The sequence below is a fragment of the Thermobia domestica genome, chromosome 3, assembly GCF_964235325.1.
Source record: "Thermobia domestica chromosome 3, izTheDome1.hap1.1, whole genome shotgun sequence".
In the NCBI taxonomy this organism is placed as follows: Eukaryota; Metazoa; Arthropoda; class Insecta; order Zygentoma; family Lepismatidae; genus Thermobia; species Thermobia domestica.
In genome coordinates this window covers 160,472,982-160,491,981 of record NC_137456.1, presented here as the reverse complement: position 1 = coordinate 160,491,981, position 19,000 = coordinate 160,472,982, and the positions used below count along the sequence as shown (strand labels likewise).

The 19,000-nt window shown below is 36.1% G+C and overlaps 2 protein-coding genes across 5 annotated transcripts in view; one reads left to right on the top strand and one right to left on the bottom strand.

Annotated features, from left to right (window-relative positions):
- pns (DENN domain containing pinstripe) overlaps window positions 1–17,437 on the bottom strand; it is a 284,119-nt gene extending 266,682 nt beyond the window's left edge. For 3 of the 4 annotated variants that reach the window (XM_081751957.1, XM_081751955.1, XM_081751958.1), the window contains exon 1: window positions 17,201–17,436. In XM_081751957.1, the coding sequence (XP_081608083.1) occupies window positions 17,201–17,306 (106 nt within the window). In that variant the 5' untranslated portion in view covers window positions 17,307–17,436. Of the gene's footprint in view, window positions 1–17,200 lie in introns of all 4 variants that reach the window. The other variant, XM_081751956.1, reaches the window with a different exon arrangement.
- Window positions 17,438–17,881: 444 nt separating this feature from the next.
- mRpL22 (mitochondrial ribosomal protein L22) overlaps window positions 17,882–19,000 on the top strand; it is a 91,090-nt gene continuing 89,971 nt past the window's right edge. Inside the window, exon 1 of the mRNA XM_081751960.1 lies at window positions 17,882–18,032. The gene's annotated coding sequence lies outside the window, so the exon portion shown is untranslated. The remainder of the gene's footprint in view (window positions 18,033–19,000) is intronic.

Genomic DNA, 19,000 nt, shown 5'->3' with positions numbered 1-19,000 from the left:
AAACATTTTAAATAAAATAAAATAAAAAGCGAGAAAAGCGAGCTCTTAATTTCTCGTCATCTACTTCCGGGATAAACCTTGCCCTGCCACCAGCAAATGATTAAAAAGATGCCGCCTCTTCGCACAAGGACTGAAAGAAAGAAAAAAAAAGAGAGAGAGAGAGAGACAGAGAGAGGATCTGCTCAGTTACTCCACCTGCGGTCGTGAGATGATGATCTTAAGCAGGGCAATGCTCCGATGTACCGAACAGGGAACTCAGTGTACAGCAAATGATCACCCACAAAGTTAGACTGCTTTTTCTTCAATACTTACATAAATGTGCAAAAAGCAGATGTTAATTCGATTTTCACCTGTCAGACCATTTTACGGTACTCGCTGCTAGAAAACCGTTCCCATTTAAGTACAATATCATGAGCTGTTACAAGTGAGAGTATATTTACAATAACGAAGCCCAGCACAGTCCACAGTTCGAGAAAATAGAGGAAAACTATTTTTCCATACTTTCTTTTCTCCTAATACAGATGAGGTGAACCTCCTAAAGTTTCCTTTCTCCCCTCAGAACCTGTTCTTTTCTTTCAAAAGAGAATGTAGCTCCCACTTATCTAATTTTTATACGAATACCCACATCTTTCAGCTGTATACCATTGTGCAACTACTAGATACAAGGTTCGTGTGCAAAATTATATTTACTCCCACATCTTCACGAGTTTACAAGAACTTACTTTTTCTATAATGGAAACCATTACTGCACTTTAATATCACTATACATTGTTTAATTTAAAATGCAGGCATCAAGATTCCCTACAACTACATACTTTAAAATTCAAACTTCAATTCTACAATAAAACATAATTAAAACAGAACCAACTTCTACACATTTCCACAATGATCTTCAATTCATTGGGCCAAGAGCGACTAGAGCCTGTCTATCTCAGGTGTGTTCTCGGAAAATATGCGAAATATACTTCGGTCCTACCCCAGCCCCCTCTGACGGAAAGGAAAAAGGGGTTAATGACCGACCTCCGCTGTGTTGCCAATTTGTCATTCAGTCGTTTGATCTTGACGAGTGAAGATCGTAGGCTATTTAGAATGGCTAACAAAACAGAGCACAGCGAAGTTCGTGAAATAATTCATTATGGCAACGCTTCCGCGTCCAACAAATGGAATATTTAGGCCGCAGCAATTTGTCCCTCTTCTTTCGAGGGAGGTACAGGAAAACACATCGACAAGAGCGCCAGAAGGGGCACAGTTGAAAGAGAGAGGCTCTAAGTAGTTTGACATTATTTTCTACAGAAATGAAAGAGATCCAAAAAATTGACTTAACAAGACAATTCGATGGTTAAGAGCCAAAGGGGCTTAACTTGTTTTTTTAGTACTTTAGAGAAAATCGAGTTTTAAAATGTGGTGGTTTGTATTTTCACAATATTTTCTAATGTGTTGTCCTCTGAAAACGATATTCAAGTTAAATTTCAAACTTCGTTCTATCAACAAAATTCAAGCCATGATACATGTCCTCATAGCTCAGAAATCAGAGTTTCAACATTCGGCAGTTACAACCCTTCGGCTCTCAACCATCGAATTGGTGAACTGAGTTGAACTGATTTGAGTTTAGTGTACCGTTCAGCAGTGAGACAATATCAGACGTTGACCTACAGCTTAACGTCGGATCACAACCACATGAGCTCCCGCCGGGAATCGAGCCCAGGTCTCCCGTGTCAGAGATAATTAATGAGTCTAAATCTCAGAAATATGAGTCTCTAAATTTGTAATTTAAACAGCTCTTCCATAGATGTCCGTTTGTTTTTTGTTTTTTTTAATGCCTTTAGGCATCTGTGATGTGAATGAGGAATATTACTTTCCAGAAAATCGACTTATACTATTGCTTTTGAAAACTCTGCTTTCTTTTAAACCTCAAACGGACATATGACAGCAGAAAGTTTTGGAAAGCGTTTCTATTTTCACTGCTAGCCTCTCCTTTTAGATTGAGCATATTTACAACGAATGAGAGGTGCATGTGCTCCGGTGCACCTCTTCCCCCCCCCAAAAAAAAATCCAGCCCTGTCCATAGCTTTTTTTTTTTTTTTTTTTTTGTGACATATGTATAGCGGATCATTAAATTATGATCACCTATTTAAAATCGTGTACGCTGCTTTCGCCTTCTGTGCAGTGATCCTACGAGGCAGAAACGTCAGTAGTCGACCGTTAGAATAGTCAACCAAGCTGCATGTAACAGAGCCTACAATGCTGACATGGAGGTGTGGTGCCTCGAGAGATTGGATATATCGTTCCATATTGTCCCACAAGTGATAAATTAAGTTGAAGAACTCGGGAGTCATGGAAATCCCCAATGTATTCCTCGAACCACCTGCACAAAAGGCAATCAAAAAATAAAAACTTATATTTTTTGCGCCCCTCAGAACGCCTGCTTGTTAGAAGAAATACAAGAACTTCTAGAGGGTTACCTCTTCGCACTCGTCGTGGAACCGCCACTGGCAATAAATGTAACAACAAAAACAAGTAAATCGCAAGTGTTTGCATTTTAATATGGCATCCCAGCATCATTCAGTACAATTCAGGAAACAATGCTGGTTATAGAATTCTAATCCGAAACGTTCTGACTGTGAAGCAGGGGGGTCTAGGGGGCCGGCCCCCTAAAATTTTCATGATAGACTGGCAAATGAACTACAATATGGTTGCATCGGGCCCCCCTGACTTCAGCCGCCCCTCCCTAAATTTTTGGGTTAGCTACAGGCCTGCTGTGAAGCAAGAATGACTTTGTATGACAGGGACCGCAATATATTGATCTGCCCCAACTCTCAAAGACGTAGCTGAGTAAAATAATAATACTCAGGGACGCGAATAGATTTTTTTTTTCTAAAGAAAACTTTAAATTTATTGAACATTATACTGGTTCTGCAAAGCTACATGAGAAGGGTTCCATTTTCTGGTTATTTAAATTCCGCTTTCTCTAAAAAGCACGAAGAAATGCTGTACATACCATGGACAAAATTATGACGTAATCAAAATAAGCAAACACAAACGAAAAACAGCGCATTTTAGCTGTAAGAGATAAACGAAATCCCTTAATCTCCATTCACTCTGCTTTTCACATTGAACCAATAGCTCGTTCCTGTAGCTAGAACGAGTTATTGGTGCGCGTTTAGAAGCACAGCAAATATAGAGCCTAAATAAACTAGAGTGAAGAGCAGGAACAAAGTATCTGGATAATAGCAACAAAGGACGGCTATATCACCATGTTAAACAACTAACTGGCACTACAGAAATAACAGTCATCGACAACTCATACCTTCCATGCTGCTATTAATCAGTAGTTGAGGAGAGATGCTACAGTAACTTCTCATTTTATAAATGTCTTTAAAAGAAGATGAGACATTTTTCATATGTTCATCCACAAAAAGCTTGAAATATGAGCGAAAAATATAAGTTACATTATTCGCTACACACCCAATCGTGTCTTTTATATATATATATATATATATATATATATATATATATATATATATATATATATATATATATATATATATATATATATATATATATATATATAAACAGAGATAAGGACAAACAGTTACACAACACAAGGGCTCTCCAGCAATGAATGGACGTCATCTCTCATATCTCTCATGCGTGGTGCGCTAACATGGCCATAGATGCCGACGCCCAGAAATCTAACTCCTAAATCCCCGTAGAACTCCTCCGGAAGGGAATTGGGAAGAGAGGGGAGTAGAGTGCTGTGACACTTGAAATGCGTTTTGATCTGCACACTTCAACAAACTTTTCTTATCAGATTACGCAATTTCTCGTTTCTTACGCCGATCATACGAAGTATTGAAATGTTCTCGAAGGGTGCGACCGCCTCTCCCTTTAATCCGTCCGTGGTATCATTATGTCCTTTACTTTTTGCTTTTACGCTGCTAATTCAAAATGCTCACCCAAACAAGTTTTCTTCTTGTGACTGTAGCGGGTGGGGAAGAAACACAAATCGTGAAAGAAAGAAAGAAGTGGTTTTGAGTTCTCTTCCAGTCCAGGCCATTCTAACCATTGAGAAGTAAGAATCATATGATTTATCTGGTAAGATCGTCCTTTTAAAAGCAGCTAACAAACAAACAGATGGTCAACAATCCCTCCTCTCCGCTTTACAGCATACTTTTTGTTCTCTGTTGCCAAATTTACTGAAGAACGTATTGCAATTAATCTAACGCTTGTAACGTAAATTGGAGACCGTGGTTGGATTTATATGAGTCTTTGATATTTCTATTAAAAATTTCAAGTCATTACCTGCAATACTTTGTTACAAATAACCATATTAAAATTACATATTATCGAATGGGGAGTTAGAAACCTAAGCGAAGAGGTATAAGATCCCCTTAAATCAGTGGCTTTACCACCTACATGAGTGTTTTCCTGTTACCTATTCGTTTACAAGTAACTGGAATTTATAGCCTACAAGCAGGGCCGTGCCGTGGGGGGGAGGGGCGAGCGGGGCGACGGTTCCGGGCGCCGAAGTAAGGGGGCAAAAATTCGGGAGAAAGAGGAAAAAAAGATAGGAAAAATTACTTGGAATATGTGTGTGGAGGCGCCGTCGTATACTATCGCCCTGGGCGCTGATTTTCCATGGCACGGCACTGCCTACAAGAATAAAACTCAAAATACTAACTGGCTAGTATGGAACACCCAAAGCAGACGTATCTGGAGCAAACAAAAAGTTCACAGAAAATATATAGAAGAAAAATAATAAACGTGAGAGAGAGAAAAACGCGATAGCAGACAAAGCAAGGTCAAGCACTCGTACAACACGGCTCACAAACATCTTCCGGTTTGTTGCACTGCAATCAACACAATGGAATTAACAAAGGAGAACCCCATAACCCACATCGAGTCTGACGTAAGAATTCCTCTTACTTGGTACATACGGATTTAATGACTTTTGTTAAAATATCTTGAAAACATGAACAGAAAATACTAATACTGGATGAAGTTCATAACATGAATTGTACAGTAAGCACCGCGCAATAAAATTCTCTAATGAAAAGTTGTGATATCAGAACTTCTAAGAGAAAAGGCAATCAAAAATATGTATATACTGGCTTTCGTCATTGTGTTTATTATCAAACAACCATTCTAACAATGGGTGCCTGAACGGGGGCAGAGGGGACAAAAATTAAATACTTTAAATTCACAATTATTCAGTATTTTCTATATTTAGTTTCGAAATTAATATAAAATTAGGGCATACAAAGCAGTATTTAAAAGTTTTTTTTTTTTTTTTTTGCATTTTTCTCCTTTTTTTTTTTTTTTTTTTTTAATAAAAGTACTTTTCGCAAAAACGTGGACTCAACTGACAACACAGGACTAAAGAGTACAGCTTCTACTCCATAATTGTGCGAGTTAGGGATTTTATCCACTACAACTTTAAAAAAGAGCGTTCTTCTGTACAATTAGTTACAAACATACGTACATACGAGGGGGGATCAAATATAAACGGGATTTTTGTTCCTGAACATCAACAGTTAGTAGGACTGGCCGCGCGCTTCTATGTTTAGGCGGGACCGCTGGGAGTGGAGAAAGCTTGCAGTTACATATTTCCCGGTATTTCGTCAGTACCGCTCATGATGTCGGACCAACAGGTGTACCCCTCCACTACGCAACGCATAGTTATATAATTTCTTGCTCGTGAAGGAGTTACAGCGGCAGAAATTTGCCAGAGATTGACAGCACAGTTCGGGAATCAAACATTGTCAATAACGCGTATGTATGCATGGCATAAAAAGTTCAAGGAAGGACGAGAACGTATGGGAGATCAGCAACACGATCGCCGTCCTCGGACCAGCATTGCGGACGAAAACATTCGTGCGGTTAAAGGCATTATTGACCTTGATCGACGATTAACAGTATCAGCAATTGCAGAACAAGTCGGAATCAGCTATGGGAGTTGTCAAGCAATAATCAAAAACGATCTACAATCCAGTAAAGTGTGTTCCAGACGGGTCCCTCACCTTTTGACCAAAAATCTGAAGTTGAGACTTTTGAAGGTCTGTTACAGGCTTAAAGCAAGGTTTGCGGAAGATGGTTCATTTTTAAGTCGGATCGTCACCTGCGAAACATGTGTTCACCACTACACTCTTGAAGTCAAACAAGCCAGAAAGGAGTGGCGGAAGAAAGGGGAGGCAGCACCAGTGAAAGCCAAGACTCGACTGTCAGCTGGCAACATTCTTTCACTTGTGTGTGTGTGTGTGTGTGTGTGTTTTTTTTTTTTTCAATCGGCGAAGCATTTTGCTGATTGACTTTTCACATGAGCGACGCACAATAAATGCTGAATACTAGTGCGAGCTGTTGAACAAAGCGAGAATTGCATATGGCCGCAAAAGACGAGGCCAATCGATTCGACAGATCCTCCTTCTGCACGACAATGTGCGACCCCATACTGCAGCTCGAACTGCCTCGAAGCTACAGGAAATGCATTGGACTACACTTGAACATCCTCCTTACAACCCGAACTTATCGCCCTGCGATTTCCATTTGTTCGGACCGCTTAAAAAAGCTCTAGGGGGGCAACGATTTGAAGATGACGAGAGTGTGGAAGAGTTCGTGCGCAACTGGCTGGTGACACGACCTTGTTATTTTACGATGAGGGCATCAAAAAGCTGCCCATACGCTGGGACAAATGCATTTCCAAAGGAGGAAACCATGAGGAAAAAAAAATTATAAGTGCATTGTGGTATTCAATAAATGAATTTAAATCAGAAATAAAATCCCGTTTATATTTGATCCACCCTCGTGCATTCTCAAAGTCACACAAACAATAGGAAAACCTTCCTACAAGTCGCTCTTGTAGATCAGCTTCAGCAAATCCGCAACAGCAATTCTTGCACAATCACTTCACTTCTTCACTCCGTTTATATATAAAGCAAATTGCTTATATCGCCGACGTACTTGCGGAATTTGTTGCTTCGAATTAAAGAAGTTTCTGTTGATGAGCTCTCACCTGAAAAATTCTTTCTGGCCTCTTTTCTCCTCCTTTCATCCTTGTATTGTTGTTGACCACTTTTCTACTTTGCTCTTCTTTTAAAACTTTCGAATTTGTCTCGCAATGAAGACATTTCCAAAGATAAGGCGTCAAGCAATTTAACACCCTCTGTTAGTTGCATCCCTTCACATTCGACATATTTACTGGTCTTATCAATCTTTTTCCAAATTGTGCCGCACACCAACCCCATAAAATACATTTCAAGTGATATCATCATCTTTACAAGTTTATTTGTATCTCTTATCTTTATGCTTTCAGATGAGTCCACCCCAATCTCTCGGAGAATTTCTTTTATAACATCATATGCGTTATAGCATTTTGAGAGTTCGACGAGGTATCTCAGTGAAGAAATTGCACAAAAGCTAGAGTGGGGTGAAAAAATCTGAAGCGCTTCGGCAACATTCTACACCAGCTTTTACCAGCAAGTTCAAAGAATGTCCCGTATATGGTACAAAAACGGTCAATTCGTTACGACAATTTATATAAGCTTGTACGCCTCATACTTTCCTGCCATATTGGTGCCATTGTCATATGACTGTCTTCTGCAATCAGCAAGGGAAATACCGTACTCATTAAGGATTTCAATGACAATACTTGGGAGCGACTGGCCTGTATGACTCAAAATGGGTATGAACTTTACGAATCTATCCAGTGGATATACTTTTTCGTTCGGATATCGCAAATGACAGTTGGTTAATATGTAGGGATGCGCACGAGTCGAGTCGAGACATGATTTTCATAACAAAATTCGAGTCGAGACATCACTTTTACAGCACATTTTCGAGTCGAGACAGCCACAAATCTTGTCTCATGCGCATCCCTATTAATATGACTTCTGTCCGGCGTAGAGTCCACACTAGGTATTTTGCTGTTTCACTTCTTGACCTATGTGTTTTACATGTGTGCTCATACAACTGATGAGCTCGTCGTATATTGGTGACTTGTTAAGGTGTAGGAACTAACTTCGAAACAAAATTAAAGTACCTTTAATTGAATTCTTTATTAGTATATTATAATTTACGGGGCCCGTCATGAAAAATATGTTAGTTATATTTATGATGGAGGTATTCTCTGAACATTTTCAAACAAGTCTCCAAATTATATAGGAATGAGTCATGCCATTTTCTGAAACTTTTATGGTGAAATGCTTTTTAGTAATTCTTAAAGAGCCTTTGGGTCTCTTTTGATCGCGGGGTCCTGGAGCAATCGCTACAACCGCTCCGCCCTTAATACGGGCCTGGACACGTACTAAAGAAAGTGCACTGAACAATCACATCTGATTTCAATTTAGTTTATCTTAGCTTCAGGGAAGGAAACAAGTGCGCCTGGAAGGACCATCATTTAGGATGGAGGACATCTCCAATTATTATTATTATTATTACTATTATTATTATTTTGTCAGGAAATCTATTAGACCTTACTGCTGACTTTTCACGATCTATACTGGTTTCCTATTTATTTTACAGTACGGGAAAAATAACGAGTAAGACTTTAACATATTTGAAATTTTCAAATTTTCTCTCCAAAATCAAGAATTACAGTAGCCAAATACCCGACTTAATTCAATTTCAGTAAATAAAATAAAAATAAAGAAACTTATTTCCGACAATAACCTTGGAAATAGGATAAACGTTTTCATGCGCATCAGCTGATAAACGAATCATTCTACAAACACGAACGTGGTGGCAGATCATGTGGTTCGGATCCCACCCTAAGTCGTAGGTCAACATCTCATACACTTTCGCTACTGAAAGAAACCAAAACTCGAATCAAATCAAATCAACAGACAAGAAATTAACCTCAGCTCGAAAATTTAAATTTATTCGTAAACCCTGCTATCAACTGACATTTTCTTTAAAAGTCCCAATCAACAGAACATTATATAGGGCAACGAGGACAAAAAGAATTCAATTAGATCAATTCACAGAGACGAAAACAATGCTCATAAATCCGTATCTGACTGACTAAAACCAAACAACTGATATCCCGATCAGAAGTTTATTGGCTAGTACTCTTCAAAATCTCTCTATCAAATAGTATCTCAAAGATAAGATTTGTCCACAAATAAAAATAAGGTGATAAGAAAAAATAATTACTTTGCAAATGAACAAAAATAAAAGCACAAGCATACTATACATGTAGCAAAAGATGCTATAGCCTAGATCGGTTCACCTCACATCCTAAGAAGTCTTAAATTTTATACAAATCAAACATAGCAGTTAAACGAAACTAAAATTTTAACTTCTAAATAAATCTGATTTCGATATCTCGAAGTATTTTGGAAAACTTTTAACCTTTGGAGAAAATTCCAGATATACGTTCCCTAATTCTAGCACAACAATTTAAACAATCATAAACAAATTAACTTTTACGAATTAGTGATATAAATACTAGCATTGTTACACAGCTCATGCTATGGTACTACTATTGCATATTAAAATAGCGCAAGTAATATTAGCTATGTATAATTGACGCGTTCCGGAGAATACGAGTAAATTTAACGATACTATCTCTCTAAATTAGTCACTATAATTGTGATATTTATTATTATTATTATTATTAAAATAAAATATAATCTTAGTTCAACGTCCTACGAATAAGCCTTTCAGACTAAAGGAGATGGATGATTAATGATAGTGATGATTAAGAAATTAAATTTTTTGAGCTCTTCCACCGGGAATCGAACCTGGGACTACGTGCACGCACGAGAGGGAGGGCACTATTATTATTACTGAAATGTCTGTAGTTGTTATTATCTAATCTAATATAAATAAAATAAAGAGTTTGTTTGTGTATTTGTCTGTTTGTGTGTGTGCGGCCTAAGGACCAGACGAGTGGGCCGAGAGTTACCAAATTTTGGTCAGGGATACCTTGGCCCAGGTCCCAGATCAAGACGAAACTGTTTTTTTCTTTTAATTTCGAACCAGGGGGTCTGAGGGAGGCGTTTACCGGGTCATGTAAAAGTAGTAGAAAATGACAGATATTAGTGTCGAATTCATAGTTTCCGCGGTCGCTGAAATCAATTGTGAAACTCCGATCGCATTAACGTCCAAATTCACGCTATTCGGCTCCGGGCCGGGGGTCACCGGGGGGGGGGGATACCGAGACACATAAAAGTTATCCAAAATGACCAATATTAGTGTCAAATCCATAGTTTTCGCGGTCGCTAAAATGAATGGTGATACTCCCACAGGCGATGCCTCCATGCGCCTCCATGCGAATAATGGGTATATTCAGCTAGTTAAAAATAAAATTACTCTCAGTAAATAAAGAAAACTGACCAATGATCGGAGTGCGATCCTATTTACCCAAAACGCCAGTTATTCTTGTGAAAAAAAAATAAACAGTCACTAATACGTTAATTCTGAAAATTACTATAATCAGCATTTTTCCTTGGTCAAGACAAGGATGCAGTATACTGTAACGTAAAGGACAAAGACGAAGGAAAAGAATGGCATTCACTCAGTTTGCAATTCATTTCTTTCAATTTTCTTTCTTATATTTGAATACGGTCCGAAAAACTTTCAAAAACTTGACAGTAACGATACCAATGCTTATTACCTTTGTTTAGTTCGATGTCCATTTCAGCACAGAGGCCATATGTGGCATGGACGTACAAATAACACAAAGCCCGAGCGACTGTCCTCTTAATAACCTTAATAACACGATTTGAAACGTGAGTTTTGGGGAGAAATGTGATGATTTGTTTCCGATTGCCAGAAAGGAAAATGAGATGAAATTAATATCCTCCCAGAATAAGTCTCCAATCTGCCCGCCTCCCAATTTTGAAGACAACTCCGCTCCCATGATCCTCCTCCATGTTTTTCAACTTCATAAATATTTTGAACATCGCTTTAAAAAAAAAAATATGAGAACGGTCCCGACCTCCCCCCAATGTTGTAAACAGATTTTCGTCGCTTATTGCAAGGGGAAAATCTTTGGTTATAGTAACATCCAGTATTACCAAAAGGGATTTCTTTCTCACCCCCCTTGTAATTCTCACACTGTCAACAGATGTAGACACGAAGCGTCAAGAACATTTTTTACACAACGACTGTATTAATCATAATATAACTCGTGATATCAATATATTTAAGAAATAGATTACATTTCGCTGCTAGTTAAATGGAACATTGAAAGATTTTACAACTGATTTGAATATTTCTATTGTTTTAATACATTATAAACATATGTTGAATTAACATGTTACTTCTAGCTACAAGTGGCTACTTTGTTGGTTCAAGCAAAACACAGAAAAGTTGGCTCCAGAGGAATCGAACCCGGGACCCTTGGCACATGAGTCACAGATGCTACTGATTCTATCACGCCGTCACTTGGGAAACTTGCGCAACGTACGACATATGGGATGAGTCCAAAATTTTAAGACGCTTTTTCTCTGCTATATTAGACCATTGCACTCTCCCAGTTTTTAATATGAATACTTTAAATGTGCACTATAACCTTGAAAAAATGGCCCCGAAGTTCATTTACCAAAGTATGCTTTCTCCTTGTTAGTGTATTTACGAAAAAAAAAATTAAAAACTTAATTTCTGCAAAATATTTACATAAATATTCAGCATTGATGAATATTCACCACTCTTATAAAATGATAATAATAATAATAATAATAATAAAGGTGAACTTCTAATACTTAAGGCTGCTAGATTAAACTGTAGACAAATTCGGAAACCAGTGACATTTGTCTAATTAGGGATATAGACCTAAATCTGGAACTGAAGGATTGCCTCTGTTACCTCTAACACTTATAACCAGTATTACTGATACTAATACATTGTACCGAATGAAAATAACTCAAAATATTAGTGATTTTAGACGTCTATCTTGTTATTCATATCTTTAGAGCTCCTCGCTGCTGAAAAACAGACCTACTGTCTAGAACAATTATGTGGTAAAATTGACACGTCAGGCTCAAGTTTCTCCGATCACGAATTTTGTCTATCACAAATTCTGTTGACATCGTACTTCTATAACAAGATGATAAATATTTCATTACACTAAACACCGTTCGACATACGAATTACTGACTTGTATAACGAGGAGAATACTGCATCATTTTGAACAGGTCTGGTGCATCTCCTTTCTCGAAAAACGCACTTACTATTTTTCCTATCACGTGTGTACAGTTCATTTTAATACTAACTAACTTTAAGTTTCACCCTCACTTATGTCAGATCATTAAATGAAACAGTTTGGTGCTCCACAGAAATACAGGAGCAACAATGAAAAGAATTTAAAACTAGCTTGTTACAATAAAAAATCAGTCTTGTAAATTACAACATATACTGTACTACATGAATGGTACAGAGATAACTTAACACATAAGCCCATAAAATTAGTGCGTTGCTCCATAGGCCGTAGGAATATATCTCAAAAACAAGAAGGCCCGGAGAGCTGGCAACTCTACTTACATTTTTAGTGCTCTAGATTTATTTTACTACGGAACGTTTCACTCCATAGAACACACATCAACGACTGGCACTTCTTTCAGCACACAGAAACATTATATTTGAAACAAAATTAACTTCTATGCGTCTGCTCATATGGTGCCTCCACCCCTTTTGTAAACAATCCAAAGGTTCATGCACGGCTTTGGTGCATATGATTCTATTTTAGATGAGAATATGCTCCATAATCATTTCTCATGTTATTCTTTAGACCGTTTGTAATCATCTTCCAGTAAGCTGAATCTCTAACCACCAGCACCAAGTTTCTTTAAAAAATAATAACTATCTACGTTCCCTAGGGAAATACTATTTCAGGCATACTTGGTGTAAATAAATAATGCGTAATATGAGTTTTTTTTTCTTATTTCTGAATGAAGTATGATTATACAACGTGAGTGTAACTACCGCATTCCAATCACATCGTGACTATAAAGTGCTCAGCATGATGAGATAATGAATACAGGAGAATAGGTTCTGAGCATAGCTGAGCATATATTGCATCGCAACTGTTCGTAAGACTATTATCAGCAATTGAAAGCAATATAACAAAGCTTCTTTGCTCAAAGATAAAATCTAAAACTCATCTCTGAATCTAAGATTAAAAATAATCACCAAAAGACATAATTAGCTCGTAATTGATCAGTATCATCATGGTGTTAAAGAATTTACAACTTCCTTTTAATAATATATACACTCCAGTACAACTCCAGTAATTAATAATTTACAAACGCTTGATACATGTATTCTACCTGCAACATTCTATAACAAAACAAGTGGAACAATGCGTACTATGAAGTATAAAAGTTAAACCGCACAATGAAAGAAGATTACAAAACAAGATCGACGTATAAGCATAATGGAGAACAACTCCGAACATTCATATTTAGTTTTCAAATGAAATCAAATCTGAAGAAATATAGAGCTAATGAAGTCGAAAACATATCTCATCAGTAGACGTAGGCACTTCAAACATAAAAAAATAAATAAATCACGTAATCATCCTATTGCGCTTTCCAACTCACTCATCTATGGTAAGAACATAAATTAACGGATTCTCAGTAATAAGGCAAATTAACTAACCATGAGTACTCTACATTAAATAAATGTACGATTGATTGCATTGAAATTGTATAAATGTAAAAACTGTATTCTGTACAGTGTACCGCGAATAGGCGCTATTTTGCGTCTGCTCTTTTCTTTGTTTAAGCTTAACGCTCCGCGAATATGCTATTTGGCTGAAAGGTCGGTGACGGTGATACTGAGATGGATGATAACGATGGAATGAAGGAAGTGAGAGGAAACGAGAAAACCCACGCACATGGTATTTGTCCATCACGAAGTCCACTTGACGGAAGCTAGAATTTAACCGGAGACCTCACACGCCAGAGATGAGGGCTCTACCATTGAGCCACCGCGACCCATGCATTTTGTATTCTTCTAATCTCCATGTTAATGCAAAGGCGTTCACTTGCGCACTATACATAATACTCGTTCTAGTGCAATATTCTTGCTGAACAACACACACAAACACAGTAGTTATTTGGCATGACGTATGTTAACTACAGAGCAGTGCGTCAAAATCATATATATATATATATATATATATATATATATATATATATGCAGGCTAGAATTAAATTTGAATTTACAACATTCATATGTGTGTTGATTTATAATTTATTATTAGTATGCTTGAATATAAGTTTGGAACAGAAATCGTTTCTCGCTAACAACGGCTGCTAAGCAGGACATTCTAGCTAATAGAGTAATATACATGGTTTGTCTTAGGTATCACGACTGATTGCGAATAACTAATTATATAACGGACGTCAATATAATACTTAACAAGCAGCTGAATAGTTATTTCGAGTAAGAAAATTGTACAATTTTGATATGGAGCAAGACACAGCACAAAGATGCAATTCGCTTCCATCGAATTAAATAGGTAAAGACTTTTTAGTCAAACGAAAGGGAGAGTATTAATATTCGTTCAGTTAGAAAAGGCTTTCACCTACTTGAACTAGGTAATCTGACAGAAGCTTGAGCTGAAATGAAATAAAAATTAGACGATGAAGAAACTTAAGTATGAAGCAACCATTAAAAGTTGGAAATACAAGAAATTATATAGGGTTACAAAAAGTTTTGACAAAAATTTTGCCCTTCAATGATATTCACTGTCTAGAAGAGTAGCGAAGATGATTCTGATTGGGGAACAGATTAATTTGATAGAAACTTAAAAGATTAGCATATTTGCTTTCTAGGTGATATGGCTGTTGCTGCGGAATCTGAATTGAAATTATGTATCATATTACCCTATTCCCATTTAAAAAACTTGACCTTAATTCAAAATGGCGGATTTCAAGATGGCTGTCGTCAAGGTCATACCTACCATATAACTTCTCCCTAGGCCTTTTATGTATCTATATGGTTGTTCTTTCATTAACGCTCCGTTTACAAAAGTTAGTAAGGGACTTCTGCAGTAATCTCTAATAACCACATCACAACTTTTAAAAATTATTTAAAAAATAGAAAACATGCATCATGGCTAAAATTTCTGTCATCACAAATAATACATATATTTCCTCTATCACCAGAAAAATTTCATTGAAATCGGAGCCGGACAATTGGGTGATGTCCCTTGTGAGTAGAAATTGTACCTTGTAAGAAGTATAATCGGAGAAAAAAAAAAGGTAGAGAAATATTAAAAACTGACAATATTAATTGCATAATTCTCACATCAAGACGAAGTTACCTAAGGATCTTAGATATTGAAACTTCTAAATACGTAGCAAATGATCTACCAATGACGGAAGAAAGTTATGATCAATTGCATTCGTGAATGGAGGAAGAGTACCAGTCACAAATAACCCATTCTAGCTACTTGACGTGAAAAATAATTGTTGAATAAATAAAACAATGCATTCCTATCGACTGTAACAATAGTTTTCAAGTTATTGCGTAACTTAAAAATGCACTTCATGCATAGAACAATATATCATAATTTTCTTATCGAAATATTTATGAAGTGTCATTGTGGACTATTACTGCTTCTCCCACTCGCCGATTCAACTGTACTTTTACAGGAAGAGACCGGATTTTTAAATGACCCTCAATTTTTAAATGCCAGAGACGCCCATGGATAATGATCCTGAACTAAATGACATGGATGAGCGTAAAAGTTAATGCGTAATATTTGTGAGAATACGGAATTTGTATGTAAACCTAAAAATTGATACCCTACGATACCCCCCCTCCCAGCTATCAACATGAAGCTGATACTGAAGTATTTCTTCACAAAGCTTTCCATTATCACACTGGCAAGATGGCAGTACACTAAAGGCTTAATGAGATAAAAGCAAAAAAACGTGATTAATGCCAACACATTAATTTTTGATTAACTATTAAATTTGTACAGATGAGGCACATATATCAATCGATAGGGGACTCAAAATAAGATACTCATGCGAGTTATAGGGAAAATTGAGTTTTTCTTGGAACTAAAAAAATATGTTGTCCATTGCCAATAATAGAGCGCTGGTTTTTATTATATTGAGAGTTTGTTTATTTACTTATGTCCGTGTCTGAAAAAAATACGCTGTTAAGTAGCAGATGGTATTTATTAATGTCTGGTGATACACAACTTTGACGCACATACTATTAATCATATTAAATCATTTTCAGCTGAAAGTTAATTAAAATTTACTTTCTTTTTTGTTTGTAAACAATGGGCATAAGATCAAGCTGGCATAATAAATAAATAATAATGGGGGACTTTTGTATAACATGAGCAACTAGTGATTAATTTGATGAAACAACCAAAGTAAAAAGAAAAAAACTATCTCGTAAATTTTCTCTCTTCATGAATGTGGCAATAGTGAACTTTTTTTTTTGACAATTTTGCGTGGGGGGTCCGTGAAATACATGAATTCTTAATTACACTAGTCATTTAAAAAAAAAAAAATCTCCGTGAGGGTCTAATGCTACTTGCTTCGAGTGGCTTTTTAAAGATAAAATCACTATTATAAACAATTCAATACCATTGAAAGAAAAAGACATGGTTACTGTATACTAACCCACGGTGTAACAACCACAATTCTGTAAACACCGTGTCTCCTATCGTCTCTTGATGTGAGTACAATCAAAGAATAATAAGCGTAAATGAAATGTCCCAATGTTAAAAAGCGTAATTAATAAACAGTATTAACTATTCGCAATACTTCCCCTCTAGAATGTATAGTCGTTAGAAGAGAAAATGGAAAACAATAGCACTGAAGATCGTTTGCCCAGAATTATCAAAATATATTAATATGGACCAATAACGTTGTAGTAGTAAAAGTACCGTCGTGCATTTACGATTATACCCCTTATGCAGGATTCTACCAATTATCTAATTTTATAAAATCGAGATCCCATTACGAACTCCATACTGATAAAAGGATAAAATCAACATAATTTATTTCCCTACACATTATTCTTAAATTTAAATGTCCAAGTACAGACCAACATCTATAGTTTCTCTTTTCAGTTTGACATCGCAAAAAGAAAATAAAACGAATTCTTTGTATCATTATCAACATCCGTTTAGAACAAATGACTCCAAATCATCGCATATGTCTATACATAGAGTGAGTGAGATATAAATAAGCATCACAAAGAGTGAACTGTCAACACATATTTTACTCACCAGAAAAACGATCGGGTTCTAAGCCTGAATTTAGGTCCAGACCACAGATTACAAAATAATCTGCAAATCTACTTGTTCCTATAGAAGAATTCATTATCAAGCACATAAAAGTCACATCACATCGGACAAAATCCACATAAACTTTCACTCCTCGCACTTAATGTCAATCGCACTAAGCAGTACAAGCACAACACACACTGTACGCAATCCTTCTGCTGAGCTGCTGATCACAGGAGCAGCAAGCACCACCTAGGCGGCAGCAACGCTGAACACGATGCTTGTATGAAAAACTTAGCAATACATTAATACGAGTATTGTCAGAGAAGTAGCATATATTCAGGAAAGTTTGTATAGTATTTAAGTTAATGGGTTATATAATATTAAGTACTTCTAATGTCATGCCAGCAACTGTTTGAACACGTAAATTCTGAGCTATTATGAAAAGTTCACAAAATATGTTTTAAAGGAATCAAATTGTTATGTTTAGGTTTTAATAACCTATTATCTAACGTATAAATAGAAAAATAGATGAAAATATATATACTGATATTAGGAATTCATGCACGCAATTGAATATATATATATTTAAAATTTTTTGAACCGATATATTTGGTTCTGGTTATAATAGTTCTGGAATGAGAATCTATGTATGAAGCTCAGTGCTACCGAACTACTTAATTTTCCTCTAAATGTGACGATTTTTTTTACTTCACAAACTTTCATAGACGTTTCGAAAATGTGTGTAAACCGCTGTTGTACAGAAATATAACAAAGGAAATATAACCTTATATGTGCTATGTGCTACTTTAGTTTTGTCATGTATTAGGATTATGTAAGTTGGTTATTAATTATAAATTCTATATTTTACTCTAATAGTAGAAAATTTTCCTTTCTTTTCTGTCTTTCACAGTTTAAAAATAGAATATTGACGATTTTGTTTACGAATGTGCAATAGTATAGTTGGCAAAACTGGCGAATTGTAACGTTGTTGTCTATGTTGCACCTTGCACGTAGGATAAAGTATTTTCCGTACCTAGATGCTATATTGCTAAGAATTGATATTTGATTTAATTGTTTATCTGATGGATGTCTTAAATTTTGAGTTGAACTTATTCCAAAAATCTGTGTACTTTGAAGTATAAAGTAATGTATGGAAGAAATTTGCCAGGCACCACTTCTTCGATATTTCAATAACAGTCCTTAAACCGAAGGGAAGATACAAACATGTTGTTGAAAACAAAAGCAGGGTGGCAGTGATCAAAAACTAAATAATCAAATCTCAAACATCCCTTTCGTAATAATGTTTAATACTTATTTAATTAAGTTTATTATCAATCCTGATGATAGCAAACACACCATACAATAATAAGTACATACTCCAACAATTTCTAGAACTCAATACTAATTCTAAATTACTAATTTATATTTTAATCCTTTTTTATATCATCAAAAAATATGTCCAATATATGCAAATTATTAATCTTTCTATTATTCCATTTCTTGTTGACTTCACATATAGTCAATATCAGACATTATTAACCTCACATACTAAGTATCCAGCTTTTCACATTGATTTTGTTATCAGAAGCCAACAAAACAGGAAACCACACTCAGCAGTCCGCATACGTTAAAATGAAAAACGACCGAAAAATCACACCTCACATAATTAGCTCTGGCTCTCAAATTTTGCCCTTCAGTCAAAATATAAAATCAGTTTCGGTATCAAGGAGAATCAATCAAGTGGAAAAGCAAAGAAAAACACATTTATTATTACACATATTTATTCAATTTAATTTAAAA